General features: G+C 44.2%; 1 protein-coding gene across 1 annotated transcript in view; it reads left to right on the top strand.

Annotated features, from left to right (window-relative positions):
• The window catches only part of CLSTN2 (calsyntenin 2), a 309,152-nt gene that overhangs the window by 271,239 nt on the left and 16,290 nt on the right, over window positions 1–21,623 (top strand). The window contains exon 9 of the mRNA XM_014870252.2: window positions 3,395–3,557. Coding sequence (XP_014725738.2) covers window positions 3,395–3,557 — 163 coding nt within the window. The remainder of the gene's footprint in view (window positions 1–3,394; window positions 3,558–21,623) is intronic.

Here is a 21,623-nt window from a genome sequence, read left to right as displayed (position 1 = left end):
TGCTGGGATTCCCTGGGATGTGCAGACTGGGATGTGCAGAGCTGTTTTCCTGGTCAGGTTCCCTGGGGTGGGCAGACTGGGATGTGCAGAGCTGATTTTTCCTGCTCGGGTTCCCTGGGATGTACAGACTGGGATGTGCAGAGCTGTTTTTTCCTGTTGGGGTTCCCTGGGATGTGCAGACTGGGATGTGCAGAGCTCTTTTCCTGCTCAGGGTCCTTGGGCTGCTGAGGGGCACCAGAGGGACTTGCAGGGAGCTCAGCAGAGGCTCCTGGTGAGCCTGGGCAACTTCTCCCTGGGCACCTGGGGGAGCACAGGTTGCCATGGCGTGTATATGCAAGCAGGTGGATGACCCCCATTCCAGGAGAGGCCCCAGCTGACCCAAGGGAGGCTCTTAAGGAGCTGTAAGTCGCAGATTCCCCCAGGTGCATGCCAGGCCTGTATGGACAAAGCTGAAAAATGGGGCCTTTTGCAGACCACTGAAGTCTAGTTCTAAGCACTTGCTTCTCAGACCAAGAATTTTGGTTTCAGTCTTTTCCTGAGCATTCCAATGTAAAGCACAAAAATCTGATGTTTTTCATTCGAAGATGCCAAGAGCCCAGGAGACATACTCCATAAGATTTATATGGAGGCTGTTTTCAGCTCTTTTATAAAAGCATATTTTCCAATGCAATGGCTTGTAATCAGCACTAGGACTTCAGGCTGCTTAATTCACTGTGATTTGATTAATGCTTTTTAGAGGCAGACTTGATGTTGTGGAATGATTAGACCAAGTCATCCAGCAGTTTTGGAAAGCCCAGCTTACTCATCTGTAATTTTATTTCATTATGGTAATTTTAGAAATTAGATTTTTAAAATAAATTTCCAAGTTGACAGTATTAAAATTTCTTTATTTTTCTGTGTGGTATATTTTATAATTTTCTTTTCCTGGCTTCACTGCTTCATATTGCATTCCATTGCCACAATGGAATACCTGCAGGGAAAAAAATTGGCTTTCTGTGTTAAGAAGGCAAGGAAGGTGTCCTAAACAAGAGCATAACAAACACACCACAATTATTTATTTCATTATTTTGTTGCTTGTGAAATGGTCAGCCATGAAGTACTACCTGCTGCTGAATGAGTGGAATGTATTCCAGAGTTTGGAAGTAATTTTTTGCTTTTTTGTAGAATATTTGTTTTTACACTGGGGGCCCAGTACAGATACTGAAAGATGATTTGGAGGAATAGACACGTGTCTGTGTCCTAAGCTGAATTGAAATCGGGTGACAATTAAGATGACCAACAAGTGCTGTTGAAATCTCAGGAACAACCGAGCTGAGTGTGTAAAATCCCTTCAAACCACACTTGATGTGTTTATGTGTTGAGATTTAAGGAAATGCAGGTAAGTGAGGGTTCGAGGACATCACCAAGCTGTCTGCACTTGCATAAACTTATGTTCCACAATGTATAAGAAAAAATAAAAGTTACTGGGTACTTTGTGTGGACATCCACAGTTGGACATCTGCATTTTCTTGGAAACACCTGAGCCCAGTTGCAGGAGCTTTAAATTGTGGAATTTATGAAATGCTGTGTTTCCAGGAAGCCTTTTCTTTGAAAAATATAACTGCCTAATGGAATAATTACACTGCCTACATGTTACTGTGCTCTTTTTGTGTGCAATGCCCCAAAATGTTTGGATTTGCTATGTCAAAGTGCCCTTGCTTTAGTTAAACATGAGGATTAGTCACTCATTGGGGTTCACCCGGGGCATCCCGTGTGATGCAGTTCAGGGTTGCAAACCAGAAATTGTGTGGAACAGTTCTCCACAAAGTGCCAGGTATTCATCCTCTAAGTTTGGCTATGCAAGGTGTCTCAAAACCAGGTTTTGGTTTCTATGAAATGTCAACTGCATGTGGCTGTGATGCATCATATGCTAATGAGCAGGTCAGGGGCTTGGCAAGCTGTTTTTCTTTGGAAGGCAGGGCTGCATGAGGCTGTTGGTGGTTGGTGTTTGTTCAATGAAGTTTTCTGTCTTCCAATTTATTTACTTTCAATTTTGGTTTCAGTTCATTTAACCTTCAGAAAACGTTTGTGCTGTCTGCTCTTACAAAAGGAAGGCTCCCTCCAGCAGCCCCTTGCTGCATTTATCTTTTGCTGTGGAGCTACCATGTCTGCAATAATAAATGTATCCGTTTGAAGTAGAAGTGATTAAGTGCTCGTTGAAATGTCTTCTGGAACAAACATTAGCTTTGCTTTCAAAGGGCGGATACTGCACCAGATAGCACTTAACCTGGCCAAGGACAAAGTGTTATGTTTAAACACTGCTTTCTGCTTGCTTCTGTGAAACAGCAAGGATATCTGCATTCAAGCACTTTCATTTCTTAATACATCAAAACAAGGATCTTTCCAGAACTGAGAGTACCATTGTTGTAACTATTGTTCTGCTTTTAAAACAGCCCACTCATCCTACCAGTTGGCTGTGATTTATTCCTTTGAACTTTTTAATCTGAAAGATACAACAGAAAAAAATAATTGGGCAGACATTGATATTTTCACACCAGACTTCTGTCTCTAGAGGCACAGGTTAATCCAGCTGTACATTTCTACTAAAGCTGAATTTGGCCATCCTGCAGTAATCCCTGGTTGTCCAGCTCAGAAATTCATATGTGATTTGACACTAATGTTGTCATCCTGGAAGTATGTTGTAACTGTGGCTGTTGATTTTCAAAGCTGGTGGGTATCAGGGAAACCGTAAAGATCCTCACTTTCCCACCATCTGGGAGAAAGCTCAAGGGCAAAAGATGAAGGGTGAGAAGAGGCGAGTTCCCTGCCCAAACCTGTAGAATGCTGGTACCTCTGTCACACAGAGCACGGCCCAGGTCCTTGTAGCAGTGTTTGAGAACCTGTCAGGTTGCACAGGACTTTCTTAGTACTGATGGGATAAATTAATACTGGCAATCATTGGTAATAACTCATCAATCCAGTGACTAAGGGCTGTATATTTTCTTAATCTGAAGCTAATAGGGATCCCCAGTAATTATGCCAGTACATCCTTTGTGTATCCTACATGAAATGTTGTGTTTTCAACCGTAGATACAAACATTAAGAAGCTAATATTATATGTTAACAAGTGTGAAAATACAGATCAAATACCAAATTGTCTGATTTTCTATTTTCTATCCATGTCTTGTTTTCAGAGTGTGTTTTAAGAAGCCTCTATTTATCACATAAATTTTGCAAATATGCCAAGAGTATTTATCAACATTGTTTTGGCTTCCATTAATGTTAGAGACATAGAAATTGCAGTAAAATTATTTCCTATAAGTGAAATTGGGAAACAACAACAATTTAAAAAATACATAGGACACAAAAAATCAGTCTCCATAAGAGCTAACTAATGCTTTGCTGTATCTCCCAGATCTGTGACAAGGAGTGGCACTACTACGTGGTCAACGTGGAGTTCCCCGTGGTGACGCTGTACATGGACGGGACAACATACGAGCCCTACCTGGTGACCAACGACTGGCCCATCCACCCCTCCCACATCGCCATGCAGCTCACAGTGGGGGCTTGCTGGCAAGGTAAAACCACCAGCTAACAGGCAGCACAGTCAGGAGGTCAGGCCAAGAACCAGTCTTACTTGTCTTGCTGACTGCATAGGGATTGATGGTATAAAATCAGGTGTAAATGCAGAGTTGTTAATGAAGTCCAAGGATAAAATGGACAGGACATTAACAGGCTTAGCATTTTCATCACCAGAAGAAGTATTGGGTACAGTTTGTCTATTCAGTATGAAAGATTGTCTTCTTTATCTTTTGTCTTCACTTCTTTTAACTGTTTCCCTTGTTCTCCAGCCTTAAGCAAACTATTAGATATTAATCTCTTTTCAGTCCCTGCCCTCAGATTTCTTTTACAACTCATGGCCCAGTCCTGTGCTCTTGAAGTTGGATATACTCACCAGCAATTCCAGTAATTTATTTGACTCACCCTATTATATACTAGAGGTAAAAGTGAGAATAAAATAAATCCAAAAGTCCAACCCCAAGCCATACCTGTATGGACGTTTGCTTAAATATTACATTTTTCTGTTTTCTGCCCTTTATAATCCCATTCTTCTCATTCTTTCTACCTGGTTCTTAGCACTTTCTTTCTCCGTTCTCTGCCTTACACCTGAAGTGCTCCTTTTTTTCTGCTTGTCTGTTTTCGTAAAGTTGTCTTCATTAATCCTTCATTAATGCTTTTTTCCACTTAAAGTATGTTGGGAAGGAAACTATAATTATGAAAAAATGCTATAACATAGATTGTGTTTCTTCTTCACTCTTTCATATGGTCTCACTTTCTCCATTATCACCTTGTTTGCCAATTTGATCTCTTTTAATTTGCATAATTTGGACATTTTATGCATGGCAGGGCTATTCAGTGTAAATAGTACTCGAAGCAAATCCAGCTGTTAGATTATGAGTGGGGTAAAGATCCAATCTTTACTTTGATGATAACATGCAAAATGAAGCTGCACTAACCCTAAAAACAAAGTTTGGGAAGTTTACAATACTGATAATTATTGGAGGTGTGATAAGCTAGTCGGCATTGCACTAATCCCATGTACTTGGAAAGGTATAGACTGTTTCTTGTCTAGCTGGTGCTTGCATGGGCTGATTTTTTTTGTTATGCAGTATTGGTGCACTACTTTTAGAGCAAAGTTCCAGAGTTAGCAAATGCAAATGTCATTTGTAAATTTAGTTCTTTCCAGACATGAGCAAATGCCATTGAGGCTGTGAATAACCATGGAGTACTGCCTTCTGAAAAATCACCATTTCTCTGTAGCTGTGCTAAAAAATAAAAATATTTTAATCCCTTGCTTCATATTTATATGAGGTTCTTCCGCATAGGTCAACATAAATGTTTTTGTGCATTATGTATATTACTTCTGCCCCTTATATTCTTTCATTCCCACTTATTCACACTTTTGTTACTCTCTAAAAGCACTTTTCAGTGTTTTGAGGTTTTTTTCCCTGCAAGTCTTGCTATTGCTGGGAATCCACTCCCCTCAGCCCTCACCTGAATCTCACGTTAACCATCTGCAGGTGCCACGTCTGGGGCCTGTGGATCAGTTCTGGTGTCTGTGCAACAAGCCCTGCCTGAGCAAAAGCTGTGCCAGCTTTGCCACGGCCCTGCATCCATCTGCACAGGAGGCAGCTGAGAGCAACAACAGTAATCTTGTTCCCTCTGCACTTTGCCTCTTTGTCTCAAATTGGGAAGAGAAGGAATTAGGGGAAACTGCTCATATAGGCTCACTATACATTCAGACCACGGACTGTATTTCATGTTTAAGCTGTTAAACAAGTAAAAAGTTGCAATTATTTTCAAACATTTTTATTTTTGCGTGGGATAATTTGATGGCTTAATTTATAACCATTCAGAATAAGGTTCTTCTTCCTTTTCGGTGAAACACCTGATTTAAACTACTGAAATAGTACCTATAACTGCCATTAATATTTAGTGCTGTATTACTTTATTGCTCATTTAATAGTGAGAGAATTTGAGCTCCTCAAGAGTAGAAACAAATTTTCCAGCTCTTGAAAATGCTGAGATTTAGTAATACAGTGTGCTAAAGAGTCTGATAAATTATCATGTATCAGGCAAAAATATGAACTTCTAATGGTTATGTGAAACAAAATTTCAAGATACTGCTTTTGACAAAGCTTATCATTTGGTACATTTGTTTTGATCACCTCAAACTATTTTAAATGAATGGTATAGAAAATCACTTTATTAATAGGATTCAGCACTGTATTTCAGTCTGTAAAATAGTAATCAATACAGAAAAGCAATCTATTCTAGTCAAAACATTAGTATTCAAAGTTTGTGTATTTCAAGAAAAAGGGGCCTTATCAAATAAATATTTTAACTATAAATACTTTCTGTGAAACTGTTACTAAGTCTACTTAGGCTAATACATTTTAGCCAGTAACAATAGTCTAAACCTCTACATTTTCAAAGCATTATAAAGCTGCTTTACAACATTCTGTGATCTATTTCAGTAAAATACACAGTGAATTTGGTGTCATAAGCCATTCAGGAGTGTCCTTGTTAAGAGGATATGAAGAGTTTCCAGCTCTGGTGTGCTAAGACTACTTCCTTTCTTTTCATCAAAGCACTGGCAGAAAGGAACACTGCTCTAACATCTTCCTTCAGGAAGGGCAAGACCTTCTGTTCTGTCTTTACTAAACCACTTTACAGTTCTGAGTACACAGCATCCGTCTGTCAGAGTCAAATTATTTGGAAAACAGACTCAACTCAGACAAGTAAATAATTGAGAAGAAATAATATTCCTTTTTTCTTCCCACACTGACTGATTTGCTGACAGCCAAAAGTCATTCTGGCTGTGGGGCAGCTGAAGGACTGGCAGGGAGCAGGAAGAGTGTATTTAGAAGACAGTGAAAAATCAAGAACAAGAATTGCAATTTGCTCTGTTAGCACTAAGAGGAAAGTCTGGTACTGCTATGAGAGATTTTCCCTCTTGTAGATGAAAATGTTCAGTTCTGGTCTAGAAACTAGGAATTGTTCTGCTGCGTCTTTAGGAGCCTGAGTGTCCTGTGATACTGTGACTGAGCCCTGATCTTTCCATCACTTACACTCATCCTCATCCTGGGGTTCTGTAGAGTGCTTAACCTCCTCCTTGTCTGTCTCAGAGTTATATCCTACAGGAATCTTGGACATGGAAAATTCTTTAAGATTATTATTACCTATTATTAGTATTTCAATGCCTGAGTAACTGTCTTCTGACTTTTATAGCCTTGTTTATAGCATCCATTATGAAAAGGTAGTTGTTTTTTATTTCTATCGTCAGCTGCTCAAGTGAATTATGAGCAGTGTAAGATCAGTGCTGTTCTCCTGATCATAATATGAAAACAAACCAAATGTGCAATTCCTCAGCCTTACATGACAAATTCAAATTTTAACCTATGATGTGCTCACTGTTCCTTGGTATGTCTGTGGTGTAAGAAGATCTCTCCTAAATCTTTACCCTTTCCCTGGCAGTGTAAAAATCTTGTCTGATTTGTTTGTTCCTGATTTTATGCAAAATTTCTTTAAATAATATGAGTTGAGGGCTAGGACTCTCCAAAAAGGAGGGAAAATTAGCCTTTTCCTGAAGGGCGGATTCTTGGAGACAAGCAGGGAGTGAAGATGGTTGAAAAAGCAGAAAGCCAGCCTTTAAAAGTGATAGAAAAGACCCTTCCCAGGGTCTGTCAGGCACTGGGTCAAGTTTACTGCAGCCCAGGAAATACAGTTACATAAAACCAAGCCTGGGGAATGGTTCCCAGCTCTAATGACACTCTGCATATGACAAAAGGCGCATGATTTGTTCTGGCATAATCAAGATGATCTTTATATACTAAAAATTAGGTACACTGTATGTTACTGTGGTATAATTTCCCTTTTTTAATCTAAAAACCTTGGTTCTTTCTTCAGGACTCTTACTAAAGGAAGGTGTAAGCAGAGCTCCCTCATTGATTTAGGGTCCTTCACAATGGTTAGCCTAGAGTGAATTCTTTTTTGTGCAGCTGATGTTCAGTACTGCTGTACTTGAGTGGGGGTGGTTTATTTGAGGGTGGGAGTTTAAGCATTATCCGTAGCCTAAAGTGTTGATGTGGGTTTGATGACCCAGGAGCAGTGACAGGTAGCACCTAACCCCAGCAGAATGCCAACTTTCATACATGGAAAATCCCAAATTAGTCCTTACCTGGGATTTCAGTGACGTGAGGCCTGGGAAAAGGTAATGCTGACTACAGAGCTAAGCAAACTGGGCTCTTAGTGAGGGCAGAAACAAACACCTGGTACAGCTGTTCCTGGAATTAGCCCTTTGTGTACCCTGGTGAAGTTTGACAGCTTTCTCTGCAGGTACGTAAGGTTAATTATATAACTGAATCTTAACATCTTTAAAATTTCCTTCACATCACTGTCCTCACCAATGATTGTCAAGGGTGTGATTTTGATATAGGTCAGGTTATTTAAGGCCAAAGTGCTGGTCTGTCTCTAATGGTGAAAGAAATTTTCAGGCAGAATTACTCTCTCAGGATATCTAAAGAACAAAATTGACTTGCTTGCACATCTGCCTCCTGGAGCAAAAGAGACACCAAAAAGAGCAGGAGGGAAGTGGCCCTGTGTCTGAACTGCTTCTTCCCTGAATGGGTATTAAAGCAGACATGGTCCATGGGGACAGGAGAGAACCCCCCCAAGCCTCAGCTTTGGTTCTCATTACTAATATTTTTCCTCTTTAGCATAAAAATACTTTCCGATTTGACTTTTTACCTTGAGTCTCAAGGTCTTTTCAAATAATAAAGAGGTGCAGCAAGGCAGGAGAGTCACCTGTACTCTGTAGGAATAAAGTGCACTAGATGATTTTTCCTCAAAAAAGTCATCATCAAAAAAATCTGTATCACAGCAAGAATAGAATCAGAATTCATGATCTTCTGTTCTTATTCTCCCTTTTAGGTTTTAACATCCTGTTTCATTCTTCTGAGCAAGGCAAACAAATCGTTAGCTTGTCCTGGAGCGCACTTTGCAAGACCTTACCCCAGGAAGTTCTCTGAGTTCATTATTTCTGATTCAGTTTATCTGAGGACATAGCAAATGGACCCTTTTACAGAGTGAGAAACTTCTTCCATTAAATCAAGGTTTATAGGTTTGCACTCTGATCCCTTTATTGCTATACATTCAGGGGCAAAAGCAGAGGAAGGGAGCAAGTTACGTGATTCGGTAATTTTTTGTACCAGAGGCAGAAGACAGACTTCCTCATGGTTTCTCTGAAAAGGTCTTGAGTTCATACAAGGCATTTTGGGAGGGAAGGAGTTTGTGTACGGTTCCTAAAGCTCTGTCAGGAAAGTGGTGACACAAGTGAATGACTTGTCACAAGGTTGTGCTGTAGCTCACCTGGCTGTAAGTCACTGTTTCTAACAGAGCCACCCTTAAGGCAGTGCTGGAGCCTCACAGTGCAATTCTGCTGGACGCTGCATAGAGAGGGTCTTCAGGAGAAACCTTCAACAGCTACTTTATTATCATGGATACAGCAGAAGGCTGTTGTAGTTCCTGTTTTCTAAGAAATTCCTGTTTTCTATTCTATTTTTCTTCTGTATTCTCCTGTCCTTCTCTATTTTCCTCTCTCCTTAACTTATGATGGAGAGATCAGATTTTCTATAAAGCCCTTTGTCTCGGTTTGAAAGACAGGTATGGTCTAAGGAAAGGCAGGAGCCCCTTTTTCTGCGATGCAGAGTGCAATCCCCCTCCCTTTTAATTATTTTAGGTCCAATTCAGACACCTTCAGGCAGGAGATATGGGGATGAGAATAACAGTTCTTTACTGGTATTTAACAAAGCAGAAAAAACAACAACAGCTATAAAAATTGGCGACAGAAACAGTCTAGCTCCGCTCCAGTCCCTTCTGGCCGCAGGCCGTCTCCCTGTGCTGTTACCGGTGCTGTGGGGGCAGGGCAGGTCCCGCGCAGTTGAAGAGGGCTGGGTGATGGCGGCCGCGGCCCAGGGGAGAGAGAGGATGGGGAAAGTTACTCCCCCCTCACGGTGTCGGTCGTGGTGCTCAGCAGAGTGTCCGGAGGTAGTAGGGTGAGCTGGGAGAGCCGCGGAGCGATGTCCAAAGGCAGGGAGCGTGGATCTCAGCGCTGGGATGACAGGGGAAGATGCCAGAGCAGAGCCCAGGTTCTCTTCCCACTCCACGAGCCAAGCGAGAGAGATCGTCCCCCGCTCCAGACCCCCCTATCCCACCTTTCCTTTTCCGGTTCCCCCCCCCCTCCCCCTCCAGCCACCCCCCTACGAGAGAACATTATCTGTCGTTTTAAGGTGTAGCCACAATTAATTAGCATAACAATGGGAGAAATTCCACAGAAAGAAAAGCGAAGCATTCAACCCCCAACATTATCCACCCCTGAATTTCTCCCATACTAATATGCTATATCAAATTAAACTGTTACATTATATATACATACATGCAGTTAGAGACATAGGCACAGTACTATAGGTATTTCACCCTAAAACAAGGTCTCCTTGGGGTATGCATCTGGTCTCTCCATTCTTTTGCATCACCCACCAGGTGCAACCTGGTCCTTGAGCGAATACAACTCCATGGATGGGATTGTCTTTGCTGGAGGCAGGATTCACCCAAACAGTTTTTCCTAGCATACCTCTCATGTGTACCACTGGAACCTTATCTCCATTCGATATTCCCAAGGGCTCAGATTGGGCAGGGCCTGCTCGGTTAGTGGAACCTCGGGTGTTCACTAACCAGGTGGCCTTTGGTAGATTAATCTCCCAGTTCTTGAAAGTTCCCCCACCCAGTGCCTTCAAGGTGGTTTTAAGCAGGCCATTGCACCGTTCAACTTTCCCTGCAGCTGGTGCATGGTAGGGGATATGGTACACCCACTCAATGCCGTGTTCTCTAGCCCAGGTGTTTATAAGGCTGTTCTTGAAATGAGTCCCATTGTCTGACTCAATTCTCTCAGGGGTACCATGCCTCCAAAGAACTTGTTTTTCCAGGCCCAGGATGGTGTTCCGAGCAGTGGCATGAGGCACAGGGTAGGTCTCCAACCATCCAGTGGTGGCTTCCACCATGGTCAGTACATAGCGCTTGCCCTGGCGGGTTTGAGGCAGTGTGATGTAGTCAATCTGCCAGGCCTCTCCATACTTATATTTGGACCATCGCCCCCCATACCAGAGGGGCTTCACCCGCTTGGCTTGCTTGATGGCAGCGCATGTCTCACAGTCATGGATAACTTGAGAAATACTGTCCATGGTTAGATCCACCCCTCGGTCTCGTGCCCACTTATATGTGGCATCTCTGCCCTGATGACCTGAGGCATCATGGGCCCATCGAGCCAGGAACAACTCTCCCTTGTGCTGCCAGTCTAAATCTATCTTCGACACCTCTATCTGTGCAGCCTGATCTACCTGCTCATTGTGTCGGTGTTCCTCATTAGCCCGACTCTTGGGGACATGGGCATCTACGTGACGGACTTTCACAGGCAACTTCTCTACCCGGGTGGCAATGTCTTTCCATTCATTGGCAGCCCAGATTGGTTTTCCCCTACGTTGCCAGTTAGCCTTTTTCCACCTTTCCAGCCATCCCCACAGAGCATTGGCTACCATCCATGAATCAGTGTAAAGGTAGAGTTTTGGCCACTTCTCTCTTTCAGCAATGTCCAGGGCCAGCTGAACAGCTTTGAGTTCAGCAAGTTGACTCGATCCACCTTCTCCTTCGGTAGCTTGTGCAACCTGTCGTGTGGGGCTCCATACGGCTGCTTTCCACTTCCGGTTCATCCCCACGATGCGGCAGGAACCATCAGTGAAAAGAGCATAGCATGTTTCATCTGCTGGCAGTTGGTTATACGGTGGGGCTTCTTCGGCCCGGGTCACCTGTTCCTGTTCCTCTTCGTCGGCAAGGCCAAAGTCTTCCCCTTCTGGCCAGTTGGTAATAATCTCCAAAATCCCAGGGCGATTCGGGTTCCCAATACGGGCACGTTGTGTGATGAGGGCAATCCATTTACTCCATGTGGCGTCAGTGGCATGGTGGGTTGAGGGAACCTTTCCTTTAAACATCCAGCTCAGCACTGGCAGTCGGGGTGCCAGGAGGAGTTGTGTTTCTGTGCCAACCACCTCTGAGGCTGCTTGGACCCCTTCATAGGCGGCCAAGATCTCCCTCTCTGTCGGAGTGTAGTTGGCCTCGGACCCTCTGTAGCTTCGGCTCCAGAACCCCAGTGGTCGGCCTCGCGTCTCACCAGGCACCTTCTGCCAAAGGCTCCAGGACAGACCATGCTTCCCGGCTGCAGAGTAGAGCACGTTCTTCACATCTGGTCCCGTCCTGACTGGGCCAAGGGCTACAGCATGAGCAATCTCCTGCTTGATCTGGGCAAAGGCTTGCTGCTGCTCAGGGCCCCAGTGGAAATCGTTCTTCTTGCGGGTGACCAGGTAAAGAGGGCTCACAATCTGGCTGTACTCAGGAATGTGCATTCTCCAAAAGCCTATGGCACCTAGGAAGGCTTGTGTTTCCTTCTTGCTGGTTGGTGGAGACATTGCAGTGATCTTATTGATGACCTCACTGGGGATCTGGCGCCGTCCATCTTGCCACTTTACTCCCAGGAACTGGATCTCTTGGGCAGGCCCTTTGACTTTGCTCTTTTTAATGGCGAAGCCGGCTCCCAGCAGAATCTCAATGATCTTTTCTCCTTTCTGAAATACTTCCATTGCCGTATCCCCCCACACAATGATGTCATCAATGTACTGCAGATGTTCTGGAGCTCCACCCTTCTCCAGTGTAGCCTGGATCAGCCCATGACAGATGGTGGGGCTGTGTTTCCACCCCTGGGGCAGTCGGTTCCACATGTATTGCACACCCCTCCAGGTGAAAGCGAACTGAGGCCTGCACTCTGCTGCCAGAGGAATGGAGAAGAATGCATTGGCGATGTCAATGGTGGCGTACCACTTTGCTGCCTTGGACTCCAGCTCGTACTGCAGTTCCAGCATGTCCGGCACGGCAGCGCTCAGCGGTGGAGTCACCTCATTCAGTGCACGATAGTCCACTGTCAATCTCCATTCTCCTTCCGATTTACGCACAGGCCAGATGGGGCTGTTGAAGGGTGAGTGGGTTTTGCTGACCACCCCTTGGCTCTCCAGCTCACGGATCATCTTGTGGATGGGGATCACGGCATCTCGATTCGTCCGGTACTGCCGGCGGTGCACTGTTGAGGTAGCAATTGGCACCTGTTGCTCTTTCACCCTGAGGAGTCCCACTGCAGATGGGTTTTCTGATAGCCCAGGCAGGGTGTTCAACTGCTTAATGCCCTCTGCTGCCACAGCAGCTATTCCAAAAGCCCACCTGAGTCCCTTTGGGTCTTTGTAATAGCCATTCCTGAGGAAGTCTATGCCTAGGATACATGGTGCCTCTGGGCCAGTCACAATTGGATGTTTCTGCCACTCTTTCCCAGTCAGGCTCACCTCAGCCTCCAGCAGAGTCAATTCCTGAGATCCCCCTGTAACCCCAGCAATTGAAACAGGTTCCTTTCCGACATGTCCCGATGGTATTAATGTACATTGTGAACCAGTGTCAACCAATGCTCTGTGTTCCTGTGGCTCTGATGTGCCAGGCCATCGGATCCACACCGTCCAAAAGATCCGGTTTTCCCGTGCCTCTCCCTGGCTAGAGGCAGGGCCCCTCTAGCCCTGGTTATTATTTCTCTCCTGGGCATACATACTGGAGGTTCCTTCAAGGGGATCTGACAGATCATCCTCCCTTCTGTAATACCCTGCACCTCCATGGGAGGCTGAGGCTACCCTCACTTTAGTGGAGTTCCCTCTGTTGGTGTTCCCCTCCCTGATTTGGCGCACCCGTGCTGCCAGGACGGAAGTGGGTTTCCCATCCCACCTTCTCATGTCTTCCCCGTGGTCACGTAGAAAAAACCACAGGTCAGCACGTGGGGTGTACCCTCTCTCCCTAGCTGGGGGGCGTTGGGCTCTACTTTTGGGGTCCATGACTCTCACTGGTGCTGCACTGATCTTCCTCACCTCTTCCCTTATCTCCTTCATCTCCTCCTTAAACTCCTCTCTGAGGTCCTTAGCCACAGCAGAGACATGAGCCTGCACTGGGCCAGCCATCATACTCTGATAATTCCTGAGCCTGTTGGCAACAGAACCCACTGTCACTTGGTTGGTATCAGCATCAATCATTGCAATAAAGGGGGTATATTGAGATGGGCCCAGGTTTGCCAGATTCCACAACATCTGCCCTGTGCACCTGACCTTGTCAGGGTCATTGTCATGCTGTCCATCCCTCCCAAAGAGCACCTCCAGTACTGCCACTTCTCTCAGCTTTTGGATCCCTTCCTCAAGGGTATTCCAACGTGTTCTCTGGTGGTACTCCTGCATTCTTTCCCTGTGGACAAATCTCTCTCTCACACTCATTAAAAGTCGCTCCCAGAGGGAAAGGAGACCTGTCTCCCTTACAAATACCTGGTCCACACCTGAGTCCTGGGTCAAGGCTCCCAAATTCCTTGCCTCAGTACCATCCAGTTGCACACCTGTACCCATAAGGTCCCAGACCCGCAGTAACCAGGTTGTAAAAGCCTCACGGCCCCGCCGTACAATGTCTTTTCGCAGGTTACGGAGACTCTCGTATGACAGGGACTCGGTGATGATCTCAACTTCTGGCTCCCCTGCTGGTTGTGAGGGGCCCCCTTCCTGACCCTTATTATCTAGGTGCCTTGTTTTCATCTTAGACTTCCTAGTTTCCACAGGGGCAACTGCTGCTGGCTGTGAGTGCCCTTGCAGTTCAGCTGGAACCTGGACAGATGTAACATCTGTGGGTCCCACTGCTGCACCACCAGAGTCTCCCTCTTTAAGGCAGGGGGAGGGTTTCTCACCAGCTGGGGAGAGGTACTCCTTCAGCATCTGGCCCATCTCACGTATCTCCTTTGCTAGCACCCCCACCCATTCTGGGTGGTTCCTTTCCGAGGTGGGCTGTGGAGCAGGGTCAAACTCTGGGGTAATATCCCTAGTCTCTGGGATAGGATCAGGCTCTGGGGTAACCTCCCTAGTCTCTGGGACAGGATCAGGCTCTGGGGTAACATCACTATTTCCTCGGGTAGGTATCAGGGTTGTTATCCAAGTCAATCTCCCCTTATCTCTGAATGTTAGATAGAACAGGTTTAACAGGGATATAAGCAACACTAGCCACAATATAATGTCATTAGCATTTAAAGTGGATTGGAACCCCTTGAAGACTGGTGGGGTGAACTTCAAAAACCCTGTGATGGGTTGAGAGAAAATTTCACCTGCTGCCACTTCCTCACAGTAAGTACCATTATTGAAGTAGCCCCAGAAACACACACTTAGAGTGTGATAGCTCTGAATCCATGTGGCCATCTTCCAGAGAAAATTAAAAATCCATGAATTTCTCAACTGATCAACCCACATAATAAACTGGATAATAGCCACAGTAACTTTGGTTATGAAACTCATGTTTAAAAAAGGGCTTGCAAATGGGAGAGATATAGCAGTGACCACATGGAGGCCAATCCAGGGTAAGCTGGACAGCATGGTGAAACCTACCACAAGCTTGGGTAATTTAAGAACTGTTATCCCCTTTTCTACCCCTCTCTCAATGCCCTCAGGCAATGCCCCACGTTGGGCGCCAAAATCTGTCTCGGTTTGAAAGACAGGTATGGTCTAAGGAAAGGCAGGAGCCCCTTTTTCTGCGATGCAGAGTGCAATCCCCCTCCCTTTTAATTATTTTAGGTCCAATTCAGACACCTTCAGGCAGGAGATATGGGGATGAGAATAACAGTTCTTTACTGGTATTTAACAAAGCAGAAAAAACAACAACAGCTATAAAAATTGGCGACAGAAACAGTCTAGCTCCGCTCCAGTCCCTTCTGGCCGCAGGCCGTCTCCCTGTGCTGTTACCGGTGCTGTGGGGGCAGGGCAGGTCCCGCGCAGTTGAAGAGGGCTGGGTGATGGTGGCCGCGGCCCAGGGGAGAGAGAGGATGGGGAAAGTTACTCCCCCCTCACGGTGTCGGTCGTGGTGCTCAGCAGAGTGTCCGGAGGTAGTAGGGTGAGCTGGGAGAGCCGCGGAGCGATGTCCAAAGGCAGGGAGCGTGGATCTCAGCGCTGGGATGACAGGGGAAGATGCCAGAGCAGAGCCCAGGTTCTCTTCCCACTCCACCAGCCAAGCGAGAGAGATCGTCCCCCGCTCCAGACCCCCCTATCCCACCTTTCCTTTTCCGGTTCCCCCCCCCCTCCCCCTCCAGCCACCCCCCTACGAGAGAACATTATCTGTCGTTTTAAGGTGTAGCCACAATTAATTAGCATAACAATGGGAGAAATTCCACAGAAAGAAAAGCGAAGCATTCAACCCCCAACACCCTTCTGTGGAATAATCTTATTATCCTCACATGCCACCCCTCGCTGACACAAAAATCACCCAGTGCAGTCAGAGAACTGACTGATGATTCAAGGCAAGAAGCACCACAAGAGTTAAAAGTTGGAGAGTCAGAAAAAGGAGAGCCACTGTGGGCAGTGTAGCAGCAGCCTGTATCGCTCAGCCTTGGACTTTCTCCAGAAATTTGGGTAGTCAACAGATAAAGATTCCCCCTGCTGTTCACCCAACACCTTCTTGGATCATGCCAAGAAGGCTGGCATAGCTTGCACAAACCTGTCACCTCAGAGGAGTGGTACAAGCACACCTTAATGCAAGAGCACCAGGGCAGATCTCACACAGTGTCGTGCTGATTATCTGTGTCCCGATGCCTCTGTGGGTACAGCAGAGCTCTTTGCTGCATTTTCCTTCTTATCAAGAGAAAGATGGGGCAGATTTCAGTGCACTTGACAGATCTTTGCTGAATTTCACCTGTAATAGAAACACAAAGACATGTGGAAGGTTTGGTTTAGGAGGGTGTTTTCTTGGAGAGCTGAATTTGCATTCAAATCTGTCACCCTAGATATATGTCCCTTTTTAAACCGAATTTCTGAAGGAAGCATTACTTACCAGTACAAAATTGATTTTGGGAGAATAGGGATATAGGTTTTTTGAGCAACATTTATCTGTTGGCTGAATTGTGAAAAATTGTAACTGCATCTTCAGTAGTGTAAGTTATACCCACTTTTGGTTTAAGGATGTATTGCACAGAGATCGGTTGGCATTTGAACACTTAGGAGCAGGGAGCCCTTAGTGTTCTCTGAACTTGTCATACTTCAGATAAAGCTTTAAAGCCTAAAGCTGTCTGAGTGAGGTTGTTGGGTTATGATGCCTATCCAGAGCAGGGGCAGACTTAACATGGACCATATTTGATGACCAGTTTCTGATTAATTTTTATCTGAGTGATATAAAAAACCCCACTAAAACTTTTCTGTGCTGAGAAGCTCTGGGAGTATAAAATGTCATGTCACTAATTGAGACTACTCCTGAATTCTGTGTTAAGTTTCATCCTGTTTAACAGCCAATCTACTTGTCAGGGAATTAAACCCAGCTCCCTAAACTGGAATAATAAAAAGATGAGAAATTTGGAGGCTTGGACCTGAAGACTTCAGAGCCAGAATGTCTTGTGCCTGCTCCCAGATTCATTCAATCTTTATGTTGGAGCCCTGAATAATCATAATTGTTCATTAATTATCGGGCTCAGTATAACCAGAGTCTAGAATATCTTAAAAGAATTGCATCTCAGTTGGAAATTCTCTTGATTTCACCATTTCCCGTGAAAACCTCATTGTGCTTTGACTGCCTTGATAATTACTTGCTCATTATTAGGATAAGGCAAAAAGCCTGCAAAATCTGTGAGCTCAATAAAATCACTTGTTTTGACGTGCCTGATTGTTCTTTGGAGATTGATAAGGAATGCAGACAGCACTTTACATCTGAGTAGTCAAACCAACAACTGTAAAATTCAATGCTAATCAAATTCTGTCGCACTTTATATCAACTCAATGCAAAATGAAAAACAAAAGTGTAGTGGGAACAGACTGCTTCTTTAATGAATGCATTTTAACCCCATGAAGTCCAAACCCTGGGACTCTTCAGTTTCCCCTGAGCTCTCCAATGCTGTATCTAACGGATATAACATGTTATAGCTAGCAGAACCTCTCTGTGGCTGCAGCCAGAGGGGATTGCCAGGTAACAGGTAATCCCCCTAAATTGTTGTTCATCTCACAATCTTCAGCTGTTTATAGCAAAACATTTGTTTTTCTCCATGTGTATAAGGGGTCATTCCCACTGAGCTGCCCCCAAGACAGACAGACATCTGCAACATACTCAACTAAAATTAAGTAGGTTGCTCTTCTCCATTTGATCTGGTGTGTTTGAAATTTCAGGCAGCAGCTGTAACTCTGCCTGTGCCTATTTAGGTCTGTGCCAAGCACTGGTGTTGTAAAGTCTTGCTTTTATTGGCAGCCTGATCGCTCCCCACTGAGGGGTCTGCAGGGTCTCCTGCATGTCCTGCTGGCTGAGTCCATCCCTGGCTGCACTCCCTGCTGGGCTTGCAGTGAGCTCAGCCCCAGCTGTGAATGGCACAGGAGGGAACCAACACTCACCAGGGCTCAGAGGCTTGTAGGCTTCATATGGGAGGGGAACACCCTGGTCCCAGTGTAGGAGATGCCTCTAGGCTGCATAAAATATCATGGGACACTACCCTTCAGCATACCCTGATAGCTCTAGTTATCTACATAATTCTAGCAGCAAAAGAAATCAGAACCAGCGCAGAAGAATCTCAGTCCAGAAGACAGTTATTATTTTAGCAAGTGAAAAGTGCAATGCATGCTACTTCAACAATGACTAAGGAGTAAACAGCATTATAGAGAATAATTATGGATGTCATGGTTTCTATGGATGTCATGGTTCCTCTGGATGTCTCCACAGTCTGTTGACACCATCTTCCCTTTACAGGGGTTGAATTAATGCCAAAGGCTACCATCCATCCTCCTGTATCTGTCAGACTTTGGGAGTGTTGGTGCATGCTGGGTCAGGTGTGAAAAGCAATGCACAATTTTATCAGCAACATCTGAACAACCCTGTGGCCTATGTTCCCTCACAACTGACAGCAACTACAACATTTACATTTAAGGAAGAGAAAAAAATCAGTAGCTTCAAAAATTATTCATGGAAGGAATTGTAGTAAGGCTTGTTGGTGGCTAAACTATAGTGTAGTTTCAGTCTTTTTTGTGTTACAGTCATTAACTTATTTCCGTGACAGTGGGGAAGGTTCTGTTTTCCTCTCTTGGCCCTATCATTCATCAGCCTTAACTACATAACTGTCCCCCAAGAATTAGCACTCACAGCATATTAATCCATAGCAATCAATTAACATAGTGCTGAGTGAAACACGAGATACAACACAGTTGAGGACTAGGTTTTCTCATTTTCTCAGAACTTACCAACAGCTTCATGGAGATGAGCTGTATCGGAGGAATATTTCAGTCATTGGAAAAGGCAGAAAGACCCTGAAAGCAAAGAAGTCCCATGAAGCTTGCTGAGGCAATCCAGGTTAACTGGATATCCTGAACTCTGGAGAGAAACTGGAGATGCTGTGTTACAGAACTATTACAAATTTTCGTATGCTTGGATTACCTCAAGACCATTGTCAGTGGAGCTCCACTTTGTTCTCTGTGTAATCTATTTAGGTCTTCTTCATTATCCAAAAAAAGTTGTTGCTTAGGCTTAGTTTGGTGTCAGAACGAAGAGCTCAAAGTGCCTTAAAGCAGTAAGGGCTGTTGGGAGCAGCTCACGTCTTTTCTCAGTTGTTTCTTAGCAGGTGGTAACATCAGTGCTGAGTCAAATCCAGGCAGTGGAACTGAGCATCCTCCTGCCCAGCAAAGCCACTGACTCTGAGCTGCCGGTCAGCTGCATGGGGAGCATGAAATGAATGATGCTCAGGGCCAAAGGATCTCTATTTGAAAAATCAGTATTTAGAAGAATTTGGATAATATTCTGTAAAATGTTACTATCAGCATTAGGTACAGTTACCCATTGTGCTTAAACATGCAATGGAATTATCATGTTCATTCTGAATTAAATATATTTCTACTCATCTAGTCTTGGGAGCTCAGAATTTCAGAGTGACTAGGATTTGGAGATTGCCCTTCCTGGGCTAAATTTCCACCCACTGAGAAACCAAAGTCAAATACTCAAAGAATATCAGATTGTAGAAGCAGAAGGAAACACAGCTTTCAAACACACTAATATAGTAGAACCAAGTATGAATAAAACATTTTATCAAAGCTAGAAAGCAGGATTGTGATTAACTGGCCTTAGGCCAATCCTTTAATTTTAGTGAGAGTTTTGGTTTTTGCTTCCCAGTTTTATTGCATTTGATTTTGTCTGTTTGCAATCTAATAATTACTGGCAATGGGAACATCAGCAGCTAACATACCTCACTGAGCTGAGAAGATTCTGAAATGCTGAAACAGAAAAATATCAAAAGACAGCATGCTGCAATTACAAGCAACTGTAAGAGGAGTCAGATATAATGACTTCTGTTCCCCTTTAAGTTCAGAATTGGCAGGTATATAATTTTGTCTTTAACACTGGTAAAAGTGGCTTATGGAAGGCTATTTTAGCAATCTGGTATAAGTATTATCTTTTTAAGTGTTCTTGTTTTTTCACGCGATTAAAAGCTGCTTTTCTCACCACCCTGGATGAATGGGCACATGCTATTTTACACATCCAGTATCAAGAATTCTATATTAGGGCTAGTACTTCAGAAAGATAAGTTCTAGAAAGAGCAACAGCAATGTTCATATTCTACAGTGTTACGTGGAAGATGTAAAGAGAAGCCTGGCAAAGGAAAATGAGGCCAGCTGTGTTTTGACTGCTCATGTTTCCTGTTGGGAATAAACATCCACCTCGAGGGTCAGTGGTTGATGGAGGGGATTACTTGGGGAGCCTCTGTCTTCAGAAGAGTTTAGAAGGCTCAGGCAATATTCTCAAGAATAGATTAGGTACAGGTGTATTTGTCTTGGGGCTGGGGACAGAGTGCCTCATGGCTCCGTGCCCCTGCAGACTGTGCTCGCAGTTGTTCACATGCATTGTCCCAGCCAGGATCACCCTGTCATCGCCATTGCCATGGTTCTGCAGATTTTCTCTACCCACACAGTATGACACTGGCTACTCCCAGCTATTTTTTGCTCACATTTTCTTGAAATACTTAGGGATTTTTATGTAAATAACAGTTGATAGCCTCTCCCAAGCAGATATTACATCACCTCCTTTACAGTCCAGTCTTGACCTCTGCACCTACACAGACACCATCCTTATTCCTGTGAAGAGGGTGTGTAAGCCTTGTTCTTTACATGATCGATAGTTTTGTAGTGCTGTATTTTCCGAGTATTTTAAAAGCCTGCTCCTGGCAACACTCATATTCCCTTCCTTACTTTTATGTTGGTGGCTGGACAGATGTCTTTAAACAAGAATTATACATCTCCTAGATGGTAATACCTCCTTGTTCACCATTTCATTTTTTAAAACTGTGGCTTGGGCACGGTGAATACCCTGCATATTTAATGATTTATGGGCAAATGCTGTATCACTTCTAATGAGCTAGCAATGTAATTTTAAGTGCTCTGTCAAGAATACCAGAGAAGAACTAGTCCAAAGTGGAAGAACAACAAGTTCTTTTTATGGATGCTTTGGTTCATTCTGCTTGTTTCTGTCAGGCAAAACCACAGCACTGAATTCTTTGTTCTGGCTTGTCTGGTCTTTTATATAGATTTTAATGAGTGCATTTCACATTTAAATACATTCACTGATCTGAACTTGCTTCTTATTTTGCATCTCCTCAGAATTGTTAAGACCTAATGGCAGACAGTATAGTAGGTTTCTAAATTTCAAAGCTCCAGAATTAGTATTGGTATTTTAGCCTTGAAACGTGCTGTCTTCACAATTCTGTAGTGATATCAGAATGTGAAGCTTCAAACAAAAGCCAATGTCCTTATAATGCACTATTGATTTACAAAATAATTACCAAATAATTGTCTTGGTAAGTATCAGAAAGACTGAACTTTAGCTGTTTCTAGGAAATCTCAACAAAATTCTGCCCAGAGGAAATTTCCTGTGTAATGGAAAAATGAATGAGAGTGGACAAGAATAATCTCCCTTTGGGA

The sequence above is a fragment of the Sturnus vulgaris genome, chromosome 10 (assembly GCF_052056855.1).
Source record: "Sturnus vulgaris isolate bStuVul1 chromosome 10, bStuVul1.hap1, whole genome shotgun sequence".
Lineage (NCBI taxonomy): Eukaryota > Metazoa > Chordata > Aves > Passeriformes > Sturnidae > Sturnus > Sturnus vulgaris.
Note: the sequence above shows the minus strand (reverse complement) of the source record. Positions and strands in the feature narration are given on the sequence as shown.